Source organism: Ceratotherium simum, chromosome 19 (assembly GCF_057802395.1).
Source record: "Ceratotherium simum simum isolate JZ-2026a chromosome 19, ASM5780239v1, whole genome shotgun sequence".
In the NCBI taxonomy this organism is placed as follows: domain Eukaryota; kingdom Metazoa; phylum Chordata; class Mammalia; order Perissodactyla; family Rhinocerotidae; genus Ceratotherium; species Ceratotherium simum.
Genome location: NC_141918.1, coordinates 14279271 through 14303570, shown reverse-complemented (window position 1 = coordinate 14303570; position 24300 = coordinate 14279271). Strand labels below are relative to the sequence as shown.

Below are 24300 nucleotides of genomic sequence, written 5' to 3'. Positions count from 1 at the left end.
ATATGCGGTGGGCTGAATCCCTGGATATGCAATCCGAGGAACCCACGGATTTGGAGGGCTGACTAAGGGACTTGAGCATCTCAGATTTTGGTATCTATGGGAGTCCTGGAACCGTCCCCCACGGATACCAAGAGACGACTGTAATTCCATTTTCTTTAATGTAATGGCTCTGAACTTCAAGTAATAGAAGGAAAGATCTTTGTCTTCTCTGACTGCTTTAATAACTTAAAAATATTCCAGTCGAATGGTAGACCTTTCATGTGTGTATGTTGAATATTGATTAATAATTGAAGTCTCTATTTTGTGTCTTTAATGGGAGATATTTGTCAGCAGTTTTGGTTTACTTTGTTTTTAGATCTTGGATTCTGTGCGGTGGCGGGACCGATTTTGGACTGTGGCCGACACAGTGAAAGTGGATGCCCCCGGCCTGGCCCTGCTTGCCCTTCACTGGCACTGGGTTTTAAAACATCTGGTCCGTCAGATCCCCCAACTCCTGATGAACCATGAAGACAAGTAAGACTCATATTTAGAGTCATAATGTCAGTATCTACAGTATTGATGATGTTAAAGAGAGGAGGGTTTGGAATTAAAACTTTTTCTTCTTGCTTTACTTTGGTTTATTCCCTTGGCCTATTTGTGAATGTAAATCAAATATTTATAAAATGTAAATGATGTCTCTTACTATCCAGCATTTCCCCTTTTCCTTACTCCCCTTCTGCCCTTTATCTCTTTCTTTAAAGGTATTACAAAGAGGTTCAGACTGTCTCAGAACATATTCAGAATTGTTTGGGGAGCCCGACCGGTGGCTTCACTGGGATAAAGAAGTTGCAGAAGTTCCTGGGACGACCATTTCCTTTTAAGGTACATCTTGGAAGCATGTAGTAAACATAGAGATTGACCTCTTCTTCTGAAGGTCTTCTGGAATGTGGAAACTGCCATTCAACTAGACTCATCCTTATCTCCTAAGCTTAACTCTTAAATGTTCAATGAATACTATTAACTGACTTGTTAAATGTTACTGTTTTACTTATTCTTGAGACTATTAAGTCTGGGTAGAGTTTTAATTTTATTACTATAAAATCTCCTGAGAGCCACAGGAATAAACCAATGCTATATTTTCTAGAAGAATTAAGGAAATCTTTTCAATTTTTTCTCAGACATGAATAGGCTGCTAAAAAGAACCACATTTCTCCTCTATAGTAGGCTCTCCTGAATTTTGTTGTTTCAGGACAAGCTGGTGGTGGAGTGTTTTTCGCAACTGCAAGTCCTTAACAAAGCCCTTGCCATCAGGGAGCGGATGCCTGCTCTTGGGGAGAGTGGATGGTGGGAAGACATTAGTCGGTTCCAAATGGTTGCTTCTGAGTGGACATTAAAGAGAAGTCTCCTACAGGCCTGGGGATTGGTCCTCAGAGCTAATATTCTGGAAGATGTCAACCCAGGTAATATACTCTGGAGTTTGGCCAGCTGACAAATGTTCTAAGAGTATCTTTTGCCCTGCAGCCAATAAGTTTTAAAATTTTTCCCTTAGATTTTTTTTCCTTTTTCTTCTTCTTTTTTTTTTTGTATGCTAGAACTACCATTAAATAAGTGGAGGCATAGGGCTAAACTTCACATATATTGTTTAATTCTGGCATTAGAATTGTGCAGGTATTAATAGCATTATTTAACAGATGAGAAACTCAAGCTCAGGTTAAGTTAAACTCAGGTTCAGCTCGCAGTCACATAACTGGCTGTTGGGAATCTGAGCCTGTGCTATTGACCACTATGCTATAATACCACATGTGTCTTTTTGTCCAGATGAATTGAAGAATCTTGTGAATGCTCAGTGTTTAGAGCTAAAAGCCAAAGGAATTTCACTTGGTTTTCTGGAGAAAAAGCCCATTGAACCTTCCTCCCTGTCCCAGCCAGACTTTACCTCCTTAATCCAACTCACCAGGAGCGTTCAGTTGTGGCCTGCAATGGAGTACCTGGCTATGCTTTGGCAGTACAAAGTGACAGCTGATTTTATGACACGGGCTTGTCTGAGAGGGTAAGCCATCCATTCAGTTTTTTTCTTTGGGGGAACTTATTTTCTTTGTTAGGTTATTCCGTGTATCCTACATGTAAAACAAAGCACAGCCTTGTCTTGAGGGGGAATAGTTGCAAAAGCAGAGGAAGGTCAATTGCCACTTTGGAAAGCCAGAACTCCTTGATTCTTTGCCTGTTTTGACTCCACCTCTAAACCTACTAGGGGTTTTTCCAGTAGAATTGCTTGCTCATTTTTAAATAAATGTACTCTTAAGTTCTGTGTGTTCCTTCTTTCCATACATAGCAGTTTTCTAGCAGTTCACTGATAGCTCACAGCCTACCCTCTCTCCCTCTTTATTTTTGGAACAGGTCCAGCAAAAATCAGCACCTCCCGATAGATGAGGAGATAAGTCATCACATCACATTCTGTCTTAAGCGCACACCAGTTGCTCCCCAAGAGCTTCGAGACCTTTGGTCCATACTGCACCATCGGAAGGTAAAAACCAAAATCAAAACCTCCTTTATATTATGAGCTGATTAGATTTTCTGTGGTAGACTGGTTGCAGAATATTTTATCGATTTAATTTCAAAATTCTGTGTGGCAAACTCCAGTTGTATCTGGATTAACTTTCAAAGGGGAGAACTTTGAATGTTCTTTTGTAGTGATTACCTGGGTATTTCTCAATGCTTCTATTCAGTTTCCAGTTAAATAAGGCTAAAATATTTATTCATTTCTCTATTTTGCTCGCATTATAATTGTCTGATGTATTTTACTTATATTTTCTCATGCAACCTTATAAAAGCAGATCTCATTTTAGTTTTATAAAATTACAGACAGGTTAAGTGACTTGACGAAGGATGACCAGGGCAGCAGAAAATCAGGAACGTTAGGATTAATATCTTTAATCCCGTGTTAGTTTTAGATGAGTTTTATAAGGCAGAGAGACTTTATAACTTGATTTATGGAATCTTTCTCAAATATTCTCGTGTCTAATTATTCCTTTATCTTTAGGTGTCTACTGAAGAAATTTTTTCTTTGTGGTCTGAGTTATTTAATTCCACATTTATGTCTTTCTGGAGCAGTACTGTGACCACAAATCCAGAGTACTGGCTAACGTGGAGCCCTCTGCCTGATGTGCAGCAGAGGGAGATGCCCAAGTCCCTTTTGGACTCCACATTGAAGGTTTGTTGGCATAAAATCATAAAAATGTTTGATGATAGTGGAAAAAAATTTCTCAACAGATCTAGCAATAAACATTTATTTCTAGGATAGAGCAGTAACTAAATAAGTGATTGCAATACTTTAATTTCTGCAAGATGTTAGTAAGTGTCCCTTCAAAAAAGATATTCCATCTTAAATGATTTGGGAAATTCTGAGTTGATGTAAAAAAGGTTTTCTTTAAAAAGTATTTAATTTCTTCTCTAATTAAAATATTTTTCTAATTATAAAATATTTAAACAGTACAGAAACGTGTATATATGTGCGTGTGTGTGTGTGTAAATGTAGAATTCACTAGGAATAGCCACTCTTTGCTCTGTATCCGTCAACGTATATTTTTGTATTAAATATATATGTAAACAAAAATAAGACCTCTTTCTTTGTTCACATAATATGTCGTGGAAATCTGTACCTGTCATTCCAGCTTATTCTTTTTAAGGTATTTCATTATACTAATATGCTGGAATTTATTTGATCGCTTTCTTATTGATAACTGTTGAGGTTTCTTGCCTTTCTTTCCCCCCTTCCTATAACAACCATAGCTGCATCAACTACCCTTGTGTAAGTCTTCATCCATTTGTCTGAGTATTTCTACGGATATGTTACAAGAATTGGAATTTAACTCTTGCTCGAACTGTCTGCACATTTAAAGAAATTGATAAATATTAACAGAATGTCTAGGAAAGTGGTTTTTGTTTTTTAATTTTTTAAATGTGCTAGGAGATGGTGAAGGAAATCTGGATGACCATGGGAGGACTTAAGACTAGAGCACAGTTTCACTTATCATATATATGTGGACCTCTTTTTCCATATCTTTGCCACACTAGGTGTTACGTTTTTAAATATTGCCAATCATATAATTGTTAAAATCTCTCTTTCATTCATATTCTTTTGATTATTATTGAGATTGAACATTTTTACATATGTATATTTCTATTTCTTCTGTGAATTTTCTAGTCGTGTTTATTGCCCATTTTGTTAAAGAAAATTGGGTTGTTCGTTTTATTATTGAAGATCTCTTTATATATTGTGGATATTAAACCTTTACCCAACGTATGGTTGGAAATATATTTCTAGCGTTCTATTGTCTCAAGTTTGATGATGTTTTCTTAGGTCACACAAGTTTTATAGTGTTTTCTTTTCAAATATATCAGTCCCTTTCTACTTTCTGGCTTAGGCGTCATGCTTTTTAAATGTCTTCCTTCACTACCCCTAGAGTTAAAAAAAGCCGTTTGCCCATATTTTCTTCTATGTTTTTATTTTATGTTAATTTTATCTGGATGTCATATTTTGTGAGGTAAAGATGCAGATTTTTAAATTTTATACAAACAGTATATCCAAAGGCAGTATTAAGAACAACAGTTTTGACTAATTCATCCTTTCTACTCTCATTTGAAATGCCAACTCTATCATATACCTTATTCCCACAAATGTTCGTGGATTTATTTTTGGACTCTTTTCTGTTCCATTGCTGTATCAAAATTGATTTCTTTATTGTAAAACATCCCTCAAAGCCTTTAGTGTTAAACCTAGGGACCCCCAAGAGTTTCGTAGACTCAGTGTTTCCTGTCATATGTATTTGACCACCTAACCCTTTGCTGTGGACAGCTATTGCTGTGTCCTAGATGAGCAGTCCAAGGAGCACAGGTTTGGCAAACTTTGTCTCTGGCTCTTAGGTTTGTCTTCTAACCTTTTGCCTGCCTCCAAGTCTCACCTTCCTGCAGTGTGCCCCTACCTCTACTACGAGAATGGTCTTCCTAATGCCCAGGTTTGAGGAGTTTTCTTCTGCCATCACTAAAGTACTCACTGCTCCTCATTTCTAGAGAATGGAGTCCGTGTTCCTTTAAGGCCTGCTACACCTGACCCCATTCTGCCCTTCTGGTCCTGTCTCATGCTGATGTTTACCTGCTCCTAGCACCCTGAACATCCTTATCTTACTCTCTTTCTTCCCTCTAAGGTGCCCAGTGCTGCTTGTTGAAATCCTTTTAGTTAATTTCTAAAAGTTACTTGACTCCTCTCCATCCATCAGGGCCCCGGCAGTCTCAGTAGAGCCGTGTTCTCCAAGTGCTGCTTTGAAGTCTTGACCAGTAGCTGTAGAGCAAGTCCCTGGGATGTGAGCGGCCTTCCCATCCTGTCCTCCTCGCACGTCACCCTGGGGGAGTGGGTTGAGAGAGCCCAGCAGCTTCAGGACATCAGCTCAGTGCTTTGGACCAACATGGCTGTCCCTTCAGTAGCGGAGTTCAGGTATTCCCTCCCCCTGGGTAGACTATAAAGCTCCTATCTTTTCTCCAGAGCATGCAGCAGGGACCTCAGTCAGAACTTGCTTCTGTAGTGGCTAGTTCTGGTGGGTGAAGGCAAGGGTGTTTTCTGGCTAATCAGCAGATTTTTAGCCCAGAACAGAGGCTACCAAGAGCTAGCCAGTTCCTCTGTCAGTTGTAAGCATATTGTGATCAAGAGGGTGGTGCTTAGAAAACCATATGATTATGTGAAAATAGAAATTCACCTCCAGGTTTTGGCAGTGCAGTCTGCTATATCATTTTCTGAAGGAACCATCGTGTGAGAAAGGAATGCTGTTTGCTGCGGTGCAAGCCCTTAAGTGCTTCCTTGTCCCCACAGACGCACGGATTCCCAGCTCCAGGGGCTCGTGCTGTGCCGGCACCTGGCAGGCCTGGCAGAGCTGCTCCCCGAGCCCCGGCGGCAGGAATATGTGCAGAACTGCGAGCAGCTGCTGCTTGGGGACAGCCAGGCCTTCCAGCACGTGGGCCAGACTGTTGGGGACATGGCCGGGCAGGAGGCGTTGCCCAAAGAGCTGCTGTGCCTCTTGCTCACCTCCCTGCGCCACTTGTTTGGGGAAGGGGAGAGTAAGCGGGACCTGCCCGAGCCAGCCCGGCGTGGGAGCCTCTGGGTGAGCCTTGGCTTGCTCCAGATTCAGACATGGCTTCCCCAGGAGCGCTTTGACCCCGCAGTGAAGAGGGAATACAAGCTCAAGTACGCCAAGGAAGAGGTATGGAGGCCAGAGTTTGGAGCATGGGCTCCATCCCTGACTGCCTGTTACTCCTTTTGCGCTCTTTTGGGTTCTCAGAGCATCAAAGGGGTGATTTTGCATAAGCTGTCCTGTGACTTCCTAGGAGTGTGTTCCTCTTTGAGAGGCCCCTGAGTAGCTTAGGCACTAGAAGAGGCCTGTCCTAAGGTTCTGATGTATTTGCCAATAGGCTGCAGTGGTCAGAGGGCATGACCGTAGAACACTGGTGGAATCCCTCACTATCCAGACTCTCTCTACCTGAACTAAGTTTTGGATATCTGGATTTGGATAACTTCTTTGGACAGGGTATAGTATTCCTCAGGTTCTGAACTTTTGGTGTTCATTCTCTAAAACTCAGGAATCAAGTAGATTCAGATAATGTGGTATCCCTTGCTATTTGAACTTGCAGCCAGACTCGGGAACTGAATACATTAAGATTGCGATATACTAGTTCTATATTTTAAAGAAGGAAAATTATATTACTTGTGGTGAAGGCTAAGCTGCTATAGCAGAGATTCAGAAGTTCAGAGGCATAAATAAGATAGTTTCACCTAACAGCTTTGAGGTGAGTGGTCCAGGTTAGTGGAGCGGAACCCCCTGCCCTTGGGTCATTCAGGAACCCAGGTTTCTTCCATCCATTGCTCTACCCTCCCCCAGGGCATTATCCTCTCAGGCATGTTCCTAGCTGGACACAGCACACCAGTTTCTTCCCTTTCCATTAGTTACACCAGCTGCAGTGCGAGTGGAAGACCCGAAACCTGTCATCCCAGCTACAGACTGGAAGAGACCTGGAAGATGAAGTCATTATCAATTACTCTCATCCTCATGTCAGGTAACACAGTAGAGTGATTATTTGTGTTGGGAGTTATTGACTCAAATGTCCTTAAAAAAAGACATTTTGAGTTTGATCTTTGCAATGTAATTACAGTGTTAGCAGAGATGATGATCTATATCTGCATTGGCGGTTAGATCCCAAAGCCATGGTTATAGTCAGGAAAAAGACATACTCTGTGAAAGGAGGGGGAGGATTCACATGGAGCCGAGAGGGCTGAAACCAGAACTTACTCTCAACATGGAATAAGTTGCATGTGACAATGTGCACTGTGTGGATCTGTTGCCTTAGGAAGTACCGCGTAGTATAGTGGGTTCTGAGTTTCAGTCCTGTGTCTGCTCTTTGGCTTTAGACCTTGGGTAGACCACCTAATGCCTTAAAATCTGTGTCCATATTCGTAAAAGGAGAATAATAGTACCTACTTCACTGAGTTGTGATGAGGCTTTTATGAGATATGTATCTAAAGTGCTTAACAACATGTGTTGCACATGGTAAATGCTGTATGTATATTATCCATTTTCATTATAATTGTCAATATTATCATCATATTATTCCTCAGTAGCTGAAATGTCTTCACTCTGTTTTCCTGAGGGCTCGGTCTAGATTCGCTGCTCATCCTCTGACAGAATTTGCAGATTGTGTTAATTTGCCTTTAGATTGCTTCGCCAAAGAATTGATCAGCTGGAGAATTTAATCTGCAGTCTGTCAAAGAAGCAGGCCTTCAGACCCCAGCTGCCTGCGTACGAGTCCCTGGTGCAGGAGATCCACCACTACGTCACCAGCATCGCCAAGGCCCCTGCCGTTCAGGATCTGCTCACGCGGCTCCTGCAAGCCCTCCACAAGGACGGGCCTCGGTCTGCCCAGGTGGCCCAGAACCTTCTGAAGGAGGAGGCATCTTGGCAGCAGTCGCACCACCAGTTCAGAAAGCGGCTGGCCGAGGAGTACGCCCTGTATCCAGACTCTGTGGCCCCACTGCAGGCATCCATCTTGCAGCTGCAGCATGGCATGAGGCTGGTGGCGTCCGAGGTCCATGCCTCACTCCACAGAAATGTGGCCTGTGAAGACAGGCTGAGTGCCTTGGCCACATCCCTGTTGGCTTTCCCATCGGTGGGCCCTACCTTCCCCACCTACTATGCTCATGCGGATGCTTTGTGCTCAGTGAAGTCAGAGGAGGTTCTGCGAGGCCTTGGAAAGTTGATCCTCAAACGCTCAGGAGGAAAGGAGCTGGAAGGCAAGGGCCAGAGACCCTGCCCCACCCGAGAGCAGCTGCTGATGAACGCCCTCCTGTACCTGCGCTCCCATGTGCTGTGCAAGGGAGAGCTGGACCAGAGGGCCCTGCAGCTCTTCAGACACGTGTGTCAGGTAAGCCTGTCTCTGTGGGGCCTGCCCCACCTCCTCCTGAAGGGAGCTGGGAGCACAAGCAGGGCACCTGCAGGACCTGAGCAGTGCGCAGTATAGATAGAGAGTGGGGTTAGGGAGTGGGGAGCTAGTGTCTGTACCTTCTTCCCATTTAACTATAGGGTTTTGTGGCCTTTAGTCCCTAGATTTTTAAAAGATTTTTCTAAAAAAGTGATGTTAGCCCTTTATGTGTGATCCATACTGCAAATACTTTCTTCTAGTTTGTTGGTTGTGTTTTGACTTAGTTTATGGTGATTTTGCCATGTAATTGTATCAACTTTTTTTTTTCTTTTTTTTGAGGAAGATCGGCCCCGAGCTAACATCTGCCAATCGTCCTCTTTTTTTGCTTAGGAAGACTGGCCCTGGGCTAAAATCCACGCCCATTTTCCTCCACTTTATATGGGACGCCTGCCACAGCATGGCCTGATAAGCGATGCGTTGATGCACGCCCGGGATCCAAACCGGCGAACCCCGGGCCACCGCATCAGAGCACGCGCGCTTAACTACTTGCGCCACCAGGCTGACCCCTCAACTTTTATTAATATTAAGAAAATAACTTGTTTTTTCCTTACTTAAAGCAATTTGTTCTCATTGTAGACAATTAAAAGAATAAATATAAGCAAAAATTTTTAGTAATTCTCTTGTACCTGTATAACATGTTAACGTGTTAATGACGTCCGTTAGCATATTGGTGTATTTCATTCTAGTCTTGCTTATTTGTGTATATGTGTGGGTTAGTGTATGTCTATGACACTCTAACTGTTTTTTAAGTCATTTGTCCCAGTGGTTTACCAATATTTTTTAGTAGTAGAACCCTTTTAAAAATAAAAATCTTATCATAGTGGCCTAATATTTAACAGCTAAAAGAGCTGCTCTGGTTGAGGACAATTCTATCTCCTCCATGGTCCCTGAGACAGATCTTTAAATTGCCAGAGCTCTACAAACCACTAATAAAATTGATTCTGTTTTATAATTTGCTTTTAAAAACCTCGCAGCATCTAGTGATTATTTTTCTCCATAATTATGGTGTTGTTCACCTGCATCATTTTTAGTGACTGCCTGGTTTTCTATAGTATGGGCATGCCGTAAGGCATGTAACTAATTTCCTATCGCTGAACATTTATATTTGTATGTAGTCGTTTTTGCTGTTTGGGGAAAAAAAATGCCACCATAAATAGTCTTATATAGCTAGATTTTGGGGTGCAGATTCTAGAAAGCAGAATTGCGAGGACAAAGATTAACTGCTTTTAGGCTTTTAATACAGATTATCTTGCTGAATGGTAGATGCTCATTTCCTCAGTCCTCATCAACACTGGATGGTGTTTGCCAATTTAAGGACCTAAAATCTGAGAGGTAGTAGAGGATCGAAGAATTATCTGGTGAGGAATGGCTCAGTTTTGCCTGATTGGTGGTTCTCAGCCACCCTGTCCCTAGCCCAGGTTTTCCTTTCCTCAACCTCTGGGCCAGCTCCTTGAGGTGCCAGCCAAGTGCAGTCTGATTCACAACCTGTACGTTGTCGGCCCTGACCCTGTCCTTAGCACAAAACACCATTAACCCCACGACAGGAAGTTCCCATCAGTTCTATTGTAGCAAGTTTTTACACCTGGGAAATCATAACAATACAGTAAGAGGGATTTTAGGAAACTCAGGTTGCTTCAGATACCCAGTTTGAAAAAAAGCCCATTTGCTCTCTATTATGTGGAATTGAGTTTCTTGGATGTTGGCATTTATTGTTTTTGAACCATGGTGCTTCTGTTTTCATGAGAAATTAAGAGGTAGCAAGTCTTGCCTTTGTTCATTGTAAGTGCTTCGGCAAAGGCAAATAAGCTCCCTTCCGAATCTGTGACTTTTTAGGAAATCATCAATGAGTGGGATGAACAGGAACGCAGAGCTCAAGAGAAGGCCGAGCAGGAAAGCAGCCTGTACAGATACAGGAGCAGGAACTCCAGGACAGCCCTGAGCGAGGAGGAGGAGGAAGAACGGGAGTTCAGAAAACAGTTCCCACTGCATGAAAAGGTTGGGTGGTGGTGGCAGGGTTTGTTTTGGAATGAACTCCCTTGATACCACATGCATTCCCTTCGAGTGGTTTTGTAATCTTTTTATTATGTCTTAATGCATATAAGTCGCTACTTCATTTTCTTGATAATTCACACTCCATCTTTCCCCTTTCTTTTTAGTCTGTTTTGAACTGGATTTTGATTTTTAAAAGTTCAATTGCTAATGTTATTTACAGGACTTTGCAGATATTTTGGTAGAACCAACACTAGAGGAGAAGAAGGAAACTTCAGATGGGCAAGAAGAGGAGGCAGCCCCAAACCCTGCCCTCCTGTCCCAGAGCTCAATGCAGGCTGTGATGCTGATTCACCAGCAGCTGTGCCTCAACTTTGCTCGGTCCCTCTGGTACCAACAGACTCTGCCACCACACGAGGCAAAGCATTACCTCAGCCTGTTTCTGTCGTGCTACCAGACTGGGGCATCCCTTGTGACACACTTTTACCCCCTGATGGGTACGGCAGTTTACTTTTGTTATACTCTTGGGAAATCAAAATGAAAAGATGTGACTGCTACTTTTGGAACAATTAAATGAAGGACTTAAGCTAATTCAAAAAAATTCATTTAAAATTCTGTAATAAAGGTGGATTTTCATCATTTGAATATTTTGGGGTGACGGGATTAAGAAAATAAGGATATGGACTTAGTTTAAATGGTCTTGCTTCTCGGCATTATTTCCAGTTTACCTCTAATAGCTTTAGTGCTTTTCAAATGAAATTATGTATTCCTGGGAGCAACCTGGGAACTCAGAAATTAATCTCACAGAATATGGTTTGATTCAGTGTCTTACATGACCTCAGGAGTTATTCCATGCAAGTAGGCAGGAAGCTTTAAGTTTCATTCTGCCTACCAAAACTAGCTACAAAAAACAGGAATTTGAATCTGTGAAACCAAACTCCACCCTTTTGATTACACCCGGGCAGTCTCTGAGTTCCTCTGTATAGCGCAGAAACTTGGCAGATTTTGGTCATTCACTACTGTGGTATTAAGGTCACAGTCCTCTAGGGCTGTGTTGCTTTGGGGGCGAATGGAATTGAAATATCTGCTTCATTAGTTCTGGTAGTTCATTATTTCTGAGCATGTTTCTGACATCTTCATAACTTGATAGATCAACTTACTAAGTTCACTGGCTTGACTATTATGTTCTTAACTTCACAGGAGTTGAGCTGAATGACCAACTGTTGGGCAGCCAACTTTTGGCCTGTACCCTCGCTCATAACACTCTCTTTGGGGAGGCAACCTCAGACCTGATAGTGAAGCCTGATGGGCCCTATGACTTCTACCAGCATCCCAACATCCCAGAAGCACGCCTTTGTCAGCCTGTGCTTCGGGGTTTCTCAGAAGCTGTTAGTCAGCTGCTGCAGGATTGGCCAGAACACCCAGCACTTGAGCAGGTAGGCAGCTGGTGAGGAGAGGCTGCTGAGGATGTGGCCTCTTGCCATCCCCAGGGGTATTCACTTACACGTTTGAATATATAAAAATATATAAACTGGGGTTTACAGAACCCCAGTTCAGTGAGATGTGACTCACTGCAGGATGAACATACCATATGCTGTTGTATAAATGACGTTTGGGATTTCACTGATTTTATTTGTTGGTCAGGGTTTGCTGTCCACATGTTAAAATGCTGCTGTGTTGCTCTGTTTATTCAGACACATACTAGCAAGGCCCAACATGTTCAAGATTGGGAATTTTAATTCAGACCCTGCTGTGTGGTCTTCAGCCAATTTTGTAATAATTCTTATAACAGAGAGTAATAAGAGTAATTATTGAACTCAATCGTCTTTCCAGAGTAACGCAGCAAATAAAATGTTTATCTCAGTCAGGATCTGGAACCCTTGAAGTTTCATCCACAGCTTTCACAGGTGCTCTTGAAGCAGATCCTTTGCATGAACTTCCAGTCAAGCCTCTCTTCAGTGCTTGGTAACTTTCAGTGATTGATATTCCCACAGAGATACCCAAATCTTTGTTTTTTTCTGCAGCTGCTGGTTGTAATGGGCAGAATTCGTAGTTTCCCACTTTCCAGCCCCATTTCAAAGTTCCTGAATGGCTTAGAGATCCTTCTGGCAAAGGCACAGGTAAGATGATTCTCTCTCTTCCTCATTTTAGTTTGTGGTCAATTGAAAAAAGATTATCTTGTGGCACCTTTATTGTTAGAGGGACAGAAAGTTTTAGTCTGTGTTGAGAAGGATAAACCTCCTTGGTTTTTCTGGCATGGGGTAGATCATTGCAAGTTGCCTCCACAGGGCATATGTGGGACCTGCCTCACCTGTTCTCAAGGGTGGGACGCAGCATCCACTGGTTCCAAGAGCTCACTCTGCCAGGACTTCCAGGTGGGCCCACAGGCCAGCTGAGTGCCTCACACGTTATTCCTCTTAGTCCTGTCACAGCCTCCGAAGTAGCTTGTGCTTCCCTGATTATCAGACTAGGGTTCTGCACTTTGGAGGGGTCACGTGACTAACAAGAAGAATTTAGGCTCAGGTCTCTAAATCATGTGCTTTTCGCCTGCCTCTGAATTTGGCTCTGCTGGAGTTCTATCAAGTGACTGAAAGAACTTGACGCTGGATACACTGGATGTAAACTCGTTACTGCTGTTGCTAAATCAGCATAAAAGTTGTTTAAGGGCCCAGTGGTCTTCACACAAGAAAAGTCCAGGATGTTCCTGAGGGAGGTCATGAATAAGGGATTGAATAGTGGCCATAGTAAATTCTATCTTTTTTTCTTTAGGATTGGGAGGAGAATGCAAGCCGAGCTCTGTCTCTGCGGAAACATCTCGATTTGGTCAGTCAGATGATCATTCGTTGGCGTAAACTGGAACTGAAGTAGGTGATACATTTGTTACTTCCCTCCCCCTCCTGAATTTATGTTGTAGGGACTCTCATCTTTTGATGGTTTGTTTCTTCAGGGTTTATGTAGTACAGCAGTTAGAGAATGTGCTCTTCAGTCATTAATCACAGGGTTAAAAACAAGGCATTAAAATGACCTTAATAGAGACCAGACAACAGCATACATTCCTGAGGCAGCAAATGGGTGGCTTCTCCATCTCTGTTTGGGAGGAGAGAATAGTGAACATTTAGCTTCTGCTTCTGTGGTTTCAGATATTTCAAATGGGTTAAATGCCTCCTTGGCCTCTTCCTTCTCCCATGTTTCAGCTGCTGGTCTATGAGTTTGGATAACACCATGAAGCGCCACACTGAGAAATCCACCAAGCACTGGTTCTCCATCTATCAGATGCTTGAGAAGCACATGCAGGAACAAACAGAAGAGCAGGAAGGTAACCCTGTCTGTAAATTCCCTGCCTATTTAGAGGTGCAGCTGAAATTGGGGTGCTGCGAAGGGTGGGGTTTACCTGCTCCCATGTCTCCTCCCCACACTGCTTTCACCTAGTATGCGTCATTTGACGTCATGGTATTCCTGAGAGGTCAGCCAAGAAAGCTGTGTAGTTCTTTTCTTGCTTTCTTTTTTTTTTATTGAGGAAACATTGGTTTATAACATTATATAAATTTCAGGTGTACATCATTGTATTTTGATTTCTGTGTAGCATGTAGTTCTTTTCTTACCGAGAGAATAATTATGAAAGTCGGAGGAGCTTTAATGACTTGTCCAAAGTTTAGAGAACTAGTCGTAAGATAAGATTTCCTTATTCTCTACATCCATGAGACAAGTCAAAATGAAAGTTTCTGTCTTGGTAGATAGTAGTTAACATGCTTAAGTTCAAAGTGTTTCATTTCATGCTTACAAAAAGTACCTCATAATTCAGTTTCATAATTTGCTGTGAGTGCATTTAACACATACCCTGAGTGCAGCTGTTGTTTTTATTTATTTATTTATTTTTTATTTTATTTTTTTTAAAGATTTTATTTATTTATTTTTTCCCCCCAAAGCCCCAGTAGATAGTTCTATGTCATAGCTGCACATCCTTCTAGTTGCTGTATGTGGGATTCGGCCTCAGGATGGACGGAGAAGTGGTGCCTCGGTGCGCGCCCGGGATCCGAACCCGGGCCACCAGCATCGGAGCGCGTGCACTTAACCACCAAGCCACGGGGCCGGCCCGCAGCTGTTGTTTTTAAATCAGTCTAGAATTTAGCAGTGGTCCTTGCTTCAAAACTTCACTTTAATTGTGGTCTCTACTTTACTGCCATCCCTCAATATATCCCATAGTAGATGGCATGCACGTTATGAATAGGGAGTGATGGTTGTATGCACATACATGTCTTCCTCTTTGAATCTCTAAAGATGACAAACAGATGACCCTGATGTTGCTGGTCAGTACATTACAAGCATTTATTGAAGGATCCTCACTGGGAGAATTCCATGTGCGACTTCAGATGTTACTGGTTTTCCATTGCCATGTCTTGCTGATGCCACAAGTTGAAGGAAAGGGTAAGGAGATATATATATTTATTTATATAAATTTTTTTTCCTTTACTTTTACACTGTACTGTTAAAATGGGTTAGGTTTTGAGTTCTCCACATGAGACAAGTATCTTGTTGCATACCAGGTTTTAAACAAGACATTTTTAGTTATCTTTTACTTTAATGTGATTCACGCTAGTTGTAGAGAAAAACATTAAAGTGAAGTACAGGCTGGTTAGAAATGAAGCCCTGACTAGTGAACTCTGGCAGAGGCAAATTGCTGCAGATCTCGGGAACTGGCATGTTGAGGCAGCACATCTTTCTGTCTAGACAGTGTATATGTCCCGCTAAGCTTCTGCTTGATCCAGGCCATTAGTTTCTTTGATCTAGTGAGATCACTACCACATACCAAGTAACTGCACATTAAGGTCCGCTGTCAATTACTACCCCTGACCACCGCAATTTGGATAAAACTGTCACTATAAAATGAGGATGGATTGTATGTGAATGAGCAGTCAAGGTGAGCCTCTTAATATGCCATCTTTTAAAACAGGCTGTTTCTGCTGACTTTACTATAAAATTCTGAGAAAGGGTTTGAAATTGTGAGTTTAGCAGAACGTCTGAGTAAACCATCTTTAAGAACAAAAGTGCAATAAAAAAATTCTCTACAAGCTGAAATGAAAAAATAGAGTAGTGTTGACATTCTGCATCTCTAGGACCTGCTAAACTCTGACAGGCTTCTCGATGAGCTGTTAAATAATCTGCCTGTGAAATGTGGTGCTGTAATCTCGTGGCCTAAAGAGTGATAAGGAAGGATCCTCGCTGAAATGTGAAGCACACAGATGGAGCCAGTAGCACATGCAGCAAGTGTGGTGTTTTTATTTCCTTTTCATTTCTTCCAGATTCACTTTGCAGTGTTCTGTGGAATTTGTACCATTATTACAAGCAATTCTTTGACCGGGTCCAGGCCAAAATTGTGGAACTTCGTTCCCCCTTAGAAAAAGAACTTAAAGTAAGATGGACAGCTGTCATGATCATTCTTGGGAGAACAAAATGAGCAAATTCTTTTTATTTAGTTCTGTTCTTTTATCCACTTAACAATGAGGCTGGGGGCTCTGGGGAATGGAGGAGAGCATTGCAACTGCCAAGTAGGATGGCAAGATATACATTTTGTGGCACTGGCTCCATTGCCGACCTGGCCAGATGTGTGAGGCGTTAGTGGAGTGGCCCCTGTCAAAGGCTCCTCAAGAGGACTGCCACATATGACTCGTAGTGCTCGCTCCCTGGTCTTGCCCAGGCTGATCCCCTGCCTCAGAAAAGTGCCATCTGGTGTTGGTCCATGTGCATTGAGGCGCCATGGGGTAAGGACGACCCTCTCTTTTTGATACTTTCACTGGTTGTGGAACCAACCCTGTTGTATAAACTGGAGTACATTTCAAGTGACCTGTTGATTGCAGCAAGTCAGCACTCTTTTTTCATTGTTTTGAGACAAACACATGGTTCCTTTCTTAGACTCGTTTTACTTGTTCATTGACACACAGTCCTGTGCTTGGGATGGAGTGGGCTCTGGTCTTTGGCAAACAGATGATCTAGAAAGAAACAGAATGACACCAGCTTTATGAAACCATTCCTTGAGCTTCATTTATCTTATAGGAATTTGTTAAGATATCCAAGTGGAATGATGTCAGCTTCTGGTCCATTAAACAGTCTGTGGAAAAGACACACAGGTAATTCATCTTTTAAAACTGGGGTTGACCAAAGCTCAGAATTTTTGTATGGTAGGCAGCAAGACTACATTGTTATAATGGCCTGAGGTAGTGCTGCCTTGAACCTATTGTAAAAGACTAGATTGTTTTGGTGTGGCTTTTCAACACCACCCTCTGCCACCCAAAGCAAAGTCTACCTGCAGGAAGAATTGTTGTGCCTTGAGACAAAGCAGGCCATATGCTATAGAAGGGTTGAGTTTTCTGCCACCCACTAGCTGTTTTACCTTGAGTAAAGTGATCCCACCATTCCTGGCTTCAGTTTTTTTTCTGGAAAAGGGAGATTACATACCTGCTTTTGACATACCATACTTTTTCTTTAAAAAAAAAAAAAGAGTATCTAAGGAGCTTGTCATATACAAAAGGTACCAGGTCATTATGTGTGTATGCGTTATGTTGTCATTTTTACATTTCCTCACTTCCATCCCATGTTTTCTCCTCATCTCTGTCATTCCTGGGACCAGGACCCTCTTTAAATTCATGAAGAAATTTGAGGCTGTCCTGAGTGAACCCTGCCGATCATCCCTGGTGGAGAGTGACAAGGAGGAACAGCCCGACTTTTTGCCGCAGCCAACAGATGCAGCCTCGAGTGAGGCATCACCCATTCAGAGTCTGAACAGGGCACTGAGGGAGACCCTATTAGCCCGGCCAGCAGCTGTGCAGGTACTAGCTCGGGGGATAGTGTTCCTGGACTAGTCAGTGGAATCTATGCTTTCTGTCTAAGGAGTGTCCCTAGAACTAGGCAAGGAAATACCTTTGAAATCTTGCTCTTTGGACATACATAGCATTTGTGTGTCTGCTTGACCCCGCTAAGAATAAGGCAAAAAGCATTGATCCTGGTGCTGAAAGTTTAACATTAGCCTAGAGGAAATAAGTGTTGTGCTTACCTGTGAACATTTCACCTACCTATGACAGAAGATTTGAAGCATCAGTTTAGGAGTATGCCATTGAAGCTGCCTTTGGGCTACCGCATGATGGAGCTGCTGCACAGGGAGTGAATGTGTGCAGTGATGTGCTGGTTTGTAGTGGTGCTGATGACTGGCATAAATACTCTCATCGTGGCCAATTTCAAGAACCAACAGTTAAGAGCTGGCTTGCAAAATTCCTGAAAATTTAACAGTCATAGAGACCTTGGATGGGTGTTACAGGATGGGTGATCCTGCTTTGTATCTTTGGGTGTAGGGAGCTCTGGGATTTGGGAGCATGCCTGAAGAGAGTAATCACTTTGCCTTCTTACTGTACTCCCTACCCTGGGTCCGTAGAGCTAGCAAGGGAATTCCTCAAGCTATTTTTAATATTTTAATAGTACAGAAAGCATAATAGAAATTGAGCATATAGCCATAACGTGGCTCTACAGATATGATATGGCTGCCAAGTTCATTTTATTTTGATTGTATTTGTCAGCTCACTGCTTCTGTCATGCTGATCAAAAATTTTGATTTGCTATTGATGGCAGCATAGGAATTTCATGGATTCTTCAGGGAAAAAAATAATGAAAATATGCCCCTGATGGACGAAAGCTTTTCCCTTCATCTGATATCTGGGTTCCTGATATTTGATCGGTTAATCAGGAAGTGGAGGGTGGGGAGAGATGATAGTAGAAGCAGGCTTTGGCGGATCGATTTAGCCTTGCGTGTGTGTCTGAGAAGTGCAGTAAAGCACAGCCCCTTAGAGGCAGCGGTTATATTATTCATTCTGCCGCGTTCAGAGGTCAGAACTGGAGTCTCCTCCTGGCCAGCACAGAAAGCATTGTCTGAGGTGGGGTCAGGGGTCCTTCTACTACAGTGATCTTGTCTGGAGCAGCAAAACAGTTTTCTAAATACCCACAGTACATGCCTATTGTCATTTTGGTGATGCTACTTTTGTTCCTGTGAGACTTCAGAGATGGTGAGAAGAGAATTTAATATTTGGTGAGCTAGGAGTGTGTGGAGGGGTGCAACATTTAAATTTAGCACCTCTGCAGATTAGTACTATTACTGTTGTTCTTGGCAGGGAAACTAACCAGTGCTCTGTCTGATAGCCCAGGGTTCCAGAACGGTGTCAGGGTGCTCCCTTCCCCTTGGAGGCGGAGCTTCTGCGTCGCTTGCCGAAGCTCGTGAGACGGATGAGGAAGATATGCCTGACGCTCATGGAGGATAGCCACCTGCCTCACCTGGTGGAGGGCCTCGATCAGTTTACTGGTGGGTGCCAGCAGCCAGGGGCGAGAGTGGGGTTTGCTTTCTCTGTTGTCCCCAGTGGCCCAGGAGGGCTGGGAATTTGTACGTCCTTTTTCAGCATCTTGAATAGTGTTGAACAAACAAGTGGGCTAAAAACCAGCAGAGCCCAGACACAGGAGCCAATTGAGACCACACAGACTGTCATAATTTTCCTCTTGTCCTCCTCTCATGTAAACTAGTACTGAGTTGTGCCATTTTCTACAACAGCCTTGTCTGTATCAGCCCTTGTTGGCTGGGGGCATGAGTAAAGGGGCATGGAGATGCATTTCCCAGAGTCTCTAAGCTATCCCCACCTCTCAAAATGTTGTCTCCCTTGAGTTAAAGGAAGAGGAAGATTTATCTACAAGTCCTCTTCTTGTTGTCTTCACTTCACAGAGGTGTAGCAGTTTCACCTCCCTGGCTGTCCTTCCTCAGAGGAGTTGAGAGCAAGATTTGCTCTGTGTTATAACAGCAGTGGCTGGGGTAGGGAATCCAGAACTTAACAGATTGTTTGGGCCCTTGGCAGCCTTCCACCCCTTTCCCCATCCTTACCTCCAGTGAGCATGGTGTCAGAGTGAAGCTCGTCCTTCTTTAATGAGACTACAGTCTGATCTCAGAGAGCTCTTTATTTTTAAAAGTTTAGAATAATAGCTTATTATCCATTGCTCAAGATGACCTGCCTGCCTGAACCTGATGATGAGGGCGAATGGAATACAGGTCCCATGTGTGTCTTTTGGCAAGGGCACATGCTCTGTCTGATGCAAAGCGTTCTGTCCTCTCCTCTTAACTCTCGTGCAGCGTCAGTAATGTGTACAGTGTGCTTGCTTGCTTCTGGAAGACTAGACAGCCTGTGTTAGTTTGCTAGGGCTGCCTTAACAGAGTACCACATGTTGGGTAGCTTAAACAACAGAAATTAATTTTATCATAGTTCCAGAGGCTAAAATTCCAAGATCAAAATGTTAACAGGCTTGGTTTCTTCTGAGGCCTCTTTTCTTGGCTTGTAGATGGCTGTCTTCTCACTGTGTCTTCACATGTCTTCCCCTCTGTGAGTATCTGTGTTCTAATCTCCTCTTCTTTTAAGGATGCCAGTCAGATTGGATTAGGGCCCACCCATATGGCCTCATTTCATCTTAATTACCTCTTTAAAGGCCCTGTCTCCAAATACAGTCACATTCTGAGGTCCTGGGGATTAGAACTTAAACATGAATTTGGGGGGACACAGTCAGCCCATAACATGGCTTGTGGCAGGAAGGCAGCATGGCGCTGAAGAAAGAACTTGGGCTTTGGAGTCAGTTAGGCCAGGGTTCAAGTCCTATCTTCGAGTCCACTCTTTAGCTGAATGCCCTTTAGAAAGTAAGTAGACCTCTCTGAAGAGCTACTCGCTTCTGGAGTTGTGCAGATTAAAAGAACATCTACCAAGTACCAGGTACAGGGTAGGAGCTCAGTATATATCGTTGTTATTGGAAATTTACCTTGGATGATTTAAATTCCTAGTATAAATCACTGCGCATAGTCAGTGCTCAATAAGTGCTTTTTGGTTGATCATAAAACCCCTAATAAAAAAAAACTACTTTTATTTGGGTTATTTGTTGTCAAGAAATATGAAATTCCACATTTTTATTTTCTATTTCCATGCATCTTGACCACGTTAGTTGAGAATTTACCAAATGCTAGGGACTGTGCTAGCTTTTATCCCACATATAAAGATGAATGACGCCTGGTCCTCGTTTCCCAGAATGTCCCTGGTCTTGGGTAATTTTAACACATTAGAAGTGCTGGGGATTTCTGAATTTCCTCTATGTTTTCCCTCAGGTGAAGTAGTTTCCTCTGTGAGTGAGCTGCAGAGCCTAAAGGTGGAGCCCTCTGCAGAGAAGGAGAAGCAGCGGTCAGAAGCCAAGCACATTCTCTTGCAGAAGCAGCGAGCTTTAGCAGACCTCTTTAAACACCTTGCGAAAACTGGTAAGGTTCTCGCTTGAAACCTGATGAAGTGTAATCACCAGCTTTTAGGGAGAAAAACAACATGGATGATTTGGGGGAAATTTCTAGAGACAGTTGAGATGGTGGGAAACAGAAGGTGGCAGGCAGGGGTTTGAAATGCCATCCTGAGAGTTCCATTCACACATAAGAAAATCCTGTGGTGAACCATTTCTGATTTCCAAATATTTTCACAGTTTTTTAATGAACTTTTTCAGAAACTGTGTTTTTTATTTTCATCACCGTTTGTTGTACAGCACCCACCCTTCCAACATAGGTTAGAGAGCAAGGCTTCTCAAACTTAAATGCATGTATAAATCACTTGGGGAATCTTGTTCAAGTACAGAAGTAGGTTCTGTTTCAGTAGGTGTAGGGCAAGGCCTGAGAGTCTGCTTTCTAACAAGCTCCTGGGTGAGGCTGTTTGAGGATTTTACTTTGAGTAGCAGTGGCATCGGTGTGGGAGGGCATGGCACACCCATGCTCTCCCGAGTTTCTTTGCTTAAGTGTATGCTATTTATTTCCTAGGTTTGTCGTATCGCAAAGGTCTTGCCTGGGCCCGCTCAAAAAACCCTCAAGAGATGCTTCACCTTCACCCGTTAGATCTCCGGAGCGCACTGTCTATAGTCAGCAGCAGTCAGGAGGCTGACTCTAGGTTTGTTTTTTTAATTCTAATGGAGCAAGTCATTGAGGTCTCCGTGTCCACCTTTGCCAAAATGGAGACAGCAATACTGCTCTCCTGGCGTTGCTATAAAGATAACATTTAGGAAAGTGCCTGGTTCAAGATCTGGCACATGGTGAGCATTCAATAAGTGTTCATTTTCTTCTTTCCTTTTCCTTTCTTTTTCCTCCTCATATTTGCCTCTCCCATTATTTTTTTAGTCCTTTGATTTTCCTGGGATCTCCTCACTTGAGTTGAATGTACAGGTGAAAATCTGTGAGAGAATGGCCACATTTTTAGCTGTTTCATATACATAAACCTCTTATTAGTTCTAGTATCTTCTTGACCTTGAGAGCCTGTAAGCTTTTGAGAGAGCGCTCCCTCTGTGTTAATAACTGTGGCAGAGGTGGTTGTGAATGATGATTTGCATGAGCTAGGTACGGCATACATTTATGTTTTGTTTGCTCAGTGGCCCCCTCAGTGCTTTGAACTTGAATTCAGTACAGCATTATAAAAAGTAGAAATTTTAGGGGCCGGCCTGGTGGTGCAAGCAGCAAGTGCGCGCGCTCTGCTGCGGCGGCCCGGGGTTCGCTGGTTCGGATCTCGGGCACGCACTGACACACTGCTTGTAGAGCCATGCTGTGGCAGCGTCCCATATAAAAGTAGAGGAAGATGGTCACGGATATTAGCTCAGGGCCAATCTTCCTCAGCAAAAAGAGGAGGATTGGCATCAGATGTTAACTCAGTGCTGATCTTGCTCACACACACAAAAAAAAAGGTAGAAATTTTACATAAACATTCTGGATTTTCATTTTTTTAAGAAAATTTGGCCAAGTGGGCTTGCTTTCCCACGTGGTTAAAAGTTGACTATATAGCTCCCTTCTTTTAACCAGACACATGCTCTCCAGTTCACTATGGTTCCCAACAACCATGTTGCTTCTCCCACATTGAGGTCAGCTGTCATTGTCATGTAATCATTTGGTGCTTGGCTGCCCTTAATCATTTATGTTATCTGCTTGGCCCCTGTAGGCATCAGAATTTATGACTGCTAGACTCCACTGCCAAGATAGTTAATAAAGTTTTCATTAAGGAAACCATATTGTCATCATAATTTATTTTGCCCCTATACTTCGGTGGTACGTATATAATACGTCCTTTGCATAGAGGACTGATGAGTGCCTGACTGAATGAGTCCTCGCAGGAATAAATCTATTCAGATTCTTGGTTTTTGGTTGTGGCTGAATATACCAGTCTCTGAGTCTTCAGGATCTAGGGTGGGAGATAGTGGTTTCAATGAAGTAAATCATGTTGATTTCTTTTCTAGGCTGCTGACAGAAATCTCGTCTTCGTGGGATGGGTGTCAGAAGTATTTTTATCGCTCTCTCGCACGGCACGCCAGGCTTAGTGCAGCTCTGGCAGCTCCTGCCAAGGTAGAGTGATAGAACCTCAGAACTGCAGGGCCCAGGGAGAACTCCTGTTCTCCATCCCAGGGCAGCATTCTCAGGCCTTGTCAAGTGACATCAGCCCATTCAGGAAGTGACTGAGGTTTTTGCAGGACATCATTAAACTTAACAATATAAATCAATGCAATGTTGTGCTTAATCAAAGAGCATCTTATAATAAATGCTGTTACTCTCATTTGCCAGTAGGACCAAATGTCTAAGAAAAATTTTGGAAGAGAAACTTTAAATTGAGAATGCCATCTTCAGATCTTTTTCCACTTGTGAATTGATAAAAGACCACTAATATCCAATTTTGGTGTTAAACCTTGTTCCTATTCACGGAATATAAATGATCTCTGGAAGCATAATTTGAGAAGCAGTGCTCAAAAAGATGAAAGTGTCACCTCCAGAGAACAGCACATCCAAAGCTTATCTAAGCAGGGAGCTCTTCCCCTGAGAGTATTGGGTGAAACAGCTTTCTAGTGGTGCCCACGTGGGTGGTGGTATTTGCCAGCAATGCCTTCAGCATGCTTTCCTCCTCCTCCTCCTGCCAGGAGATGGGTGTGGGCAACGTGGAGCGGTGTAAAGGGTTCTCGGCACATTTGATGAAGATGCTTATCCGACAGCGGCGCTCCCTAAGCACGCTGACTGAGCAGTGGATCCTCCTCAGGTATCAGCTGACTAGTTGGGTTTGTGGCGTGAATTAGGAAGAATCGTGCGAGTCAGCTCAGAGTTGTTGAACATGCTGCTCTCAATCATGAAATGAAATTTGAGTCCCAGAGAGGCAAGTTGAGTTTCTCTTGGCTCTGCCCCCTGGTTCTGGCCACACTTCTTGGGAGAATGGGGCATGGGGGATGAGTTCAGGGCTGAGTCAGACAGTAAAAATTGCCATGACTGAACTACTTCCTGGTCTGGAATGAGGGCATTTGTGGTTGATAGTCCATACGGGCTGAGAGACAGGGTTGTGTTCATGGTACTGGGGCATCCCAGTCTCTGGGCATAGATCACATTTGAGTCTGTTTCAGTTTGTTATGCTTTTTGGATCACAAAGTTGCAATTTACTGAACCATGCATGATCACTCCTCAACAGAAATAGATTTTTAAAAGATAAGGACAGTTAGGAAGCCTGTCATCATCTGTTGAGCAGATTCTTGGCTGACAGGTAGTATTTCCAGAATGTAATCACTTTGACTTCAGCTATTTTCTGCCTCACTTATTAGGGTTTATTTAGCAAGGTATACTTTATTTACTAGATTTTTTGTTTTTTAAATAATGGTTGAAATCACTTCAGTGGTGTGACTGTGTTGCATGTAAGGGGGCTGTAAGTGGGCAGGTAATAAACAGTTTGATACTTCTCAAAGACTGAAGGATGTGTTTAAGTG

The 24300-nt window shown here is 42.9% G+C and overlaps 1 protein-coding gene across 2 annotated transcripts in view; it reads left to right on the top strand.

Annotated features, from left to right (window-relative positions):
• The window catches only part of MDN1 (midasin AAA ATPase 1), a 164736-nt gene that overhangs the window by 104528 nt on the left and 35908 nt on the right, over nt 1–24300 (top strand). For both annotated transcript variants that reach the window (XM_014781110.2, XM_087443881.1), the window contains 25 exons: nt 356–513; nt 741–861; nt 1229–1439; nt 1798–2029; nt 2377–2503; nt 3020–3190; nt 5256–5470; nt 5843–6230; nt 6971–7080; nt 7737–8442; nt 10333–10494; nt 10712–10985; nt 11689–11924; nt 12513–12608; nt 13258–13352; nt 13683–13804; nt 14767–14913; nt 15789–15898; nt 16540–16613; nt 17114–17312; nt 18670–18829; nt 20657–20803; nt 21344–21470; nt 22801–22906; nt 23473–23588. In XM_014781110.2, coding sequence (XP_014636596.1) covers nt 356–513; nt 741–861; nt 1229–1439; nt 1798–2029; nt 2377–2503; nt 3020–3190; nt 5256–5470; nt 5843–6230; nt 6971–7080; nt 7737–8442; nt 10333–10494; nt 10712–10985; nt 11689–11924; nt 12513–12608; nt 13258–13352; nt 13683–13804; nt 14767–14913; nt 15789–15898; nt 16540–16613; nt 17114–17312; nt 18670–18829; nt 20657–20803; nt 21344–21470; nt 22801–22906; nt 23473–23588 — 4610 coding nt within the window. The remainder of the gene's footprint in view (nt 1–355; nt 514–740; nt 862–1228; nt 1440–1797; nt 2030–2376; nt 2504–3019; nt 3191–5255; nt 5471–5842; nt 6231–6970; nt 7081–7736; nt 8443–10332; nt 10495–10711; nt 10986–11688; nt 11925–12512; nt 12609–13257; nt 13353–13682; nt 13805–14766; nt 14914–15788; nt 15899–16539; nt 16614–17113; nt 17313–18669; nt 18830–20656; nt 20804–21343; nt 21471–22800; nt 22907–23472; nt 23589–24300) is intronic.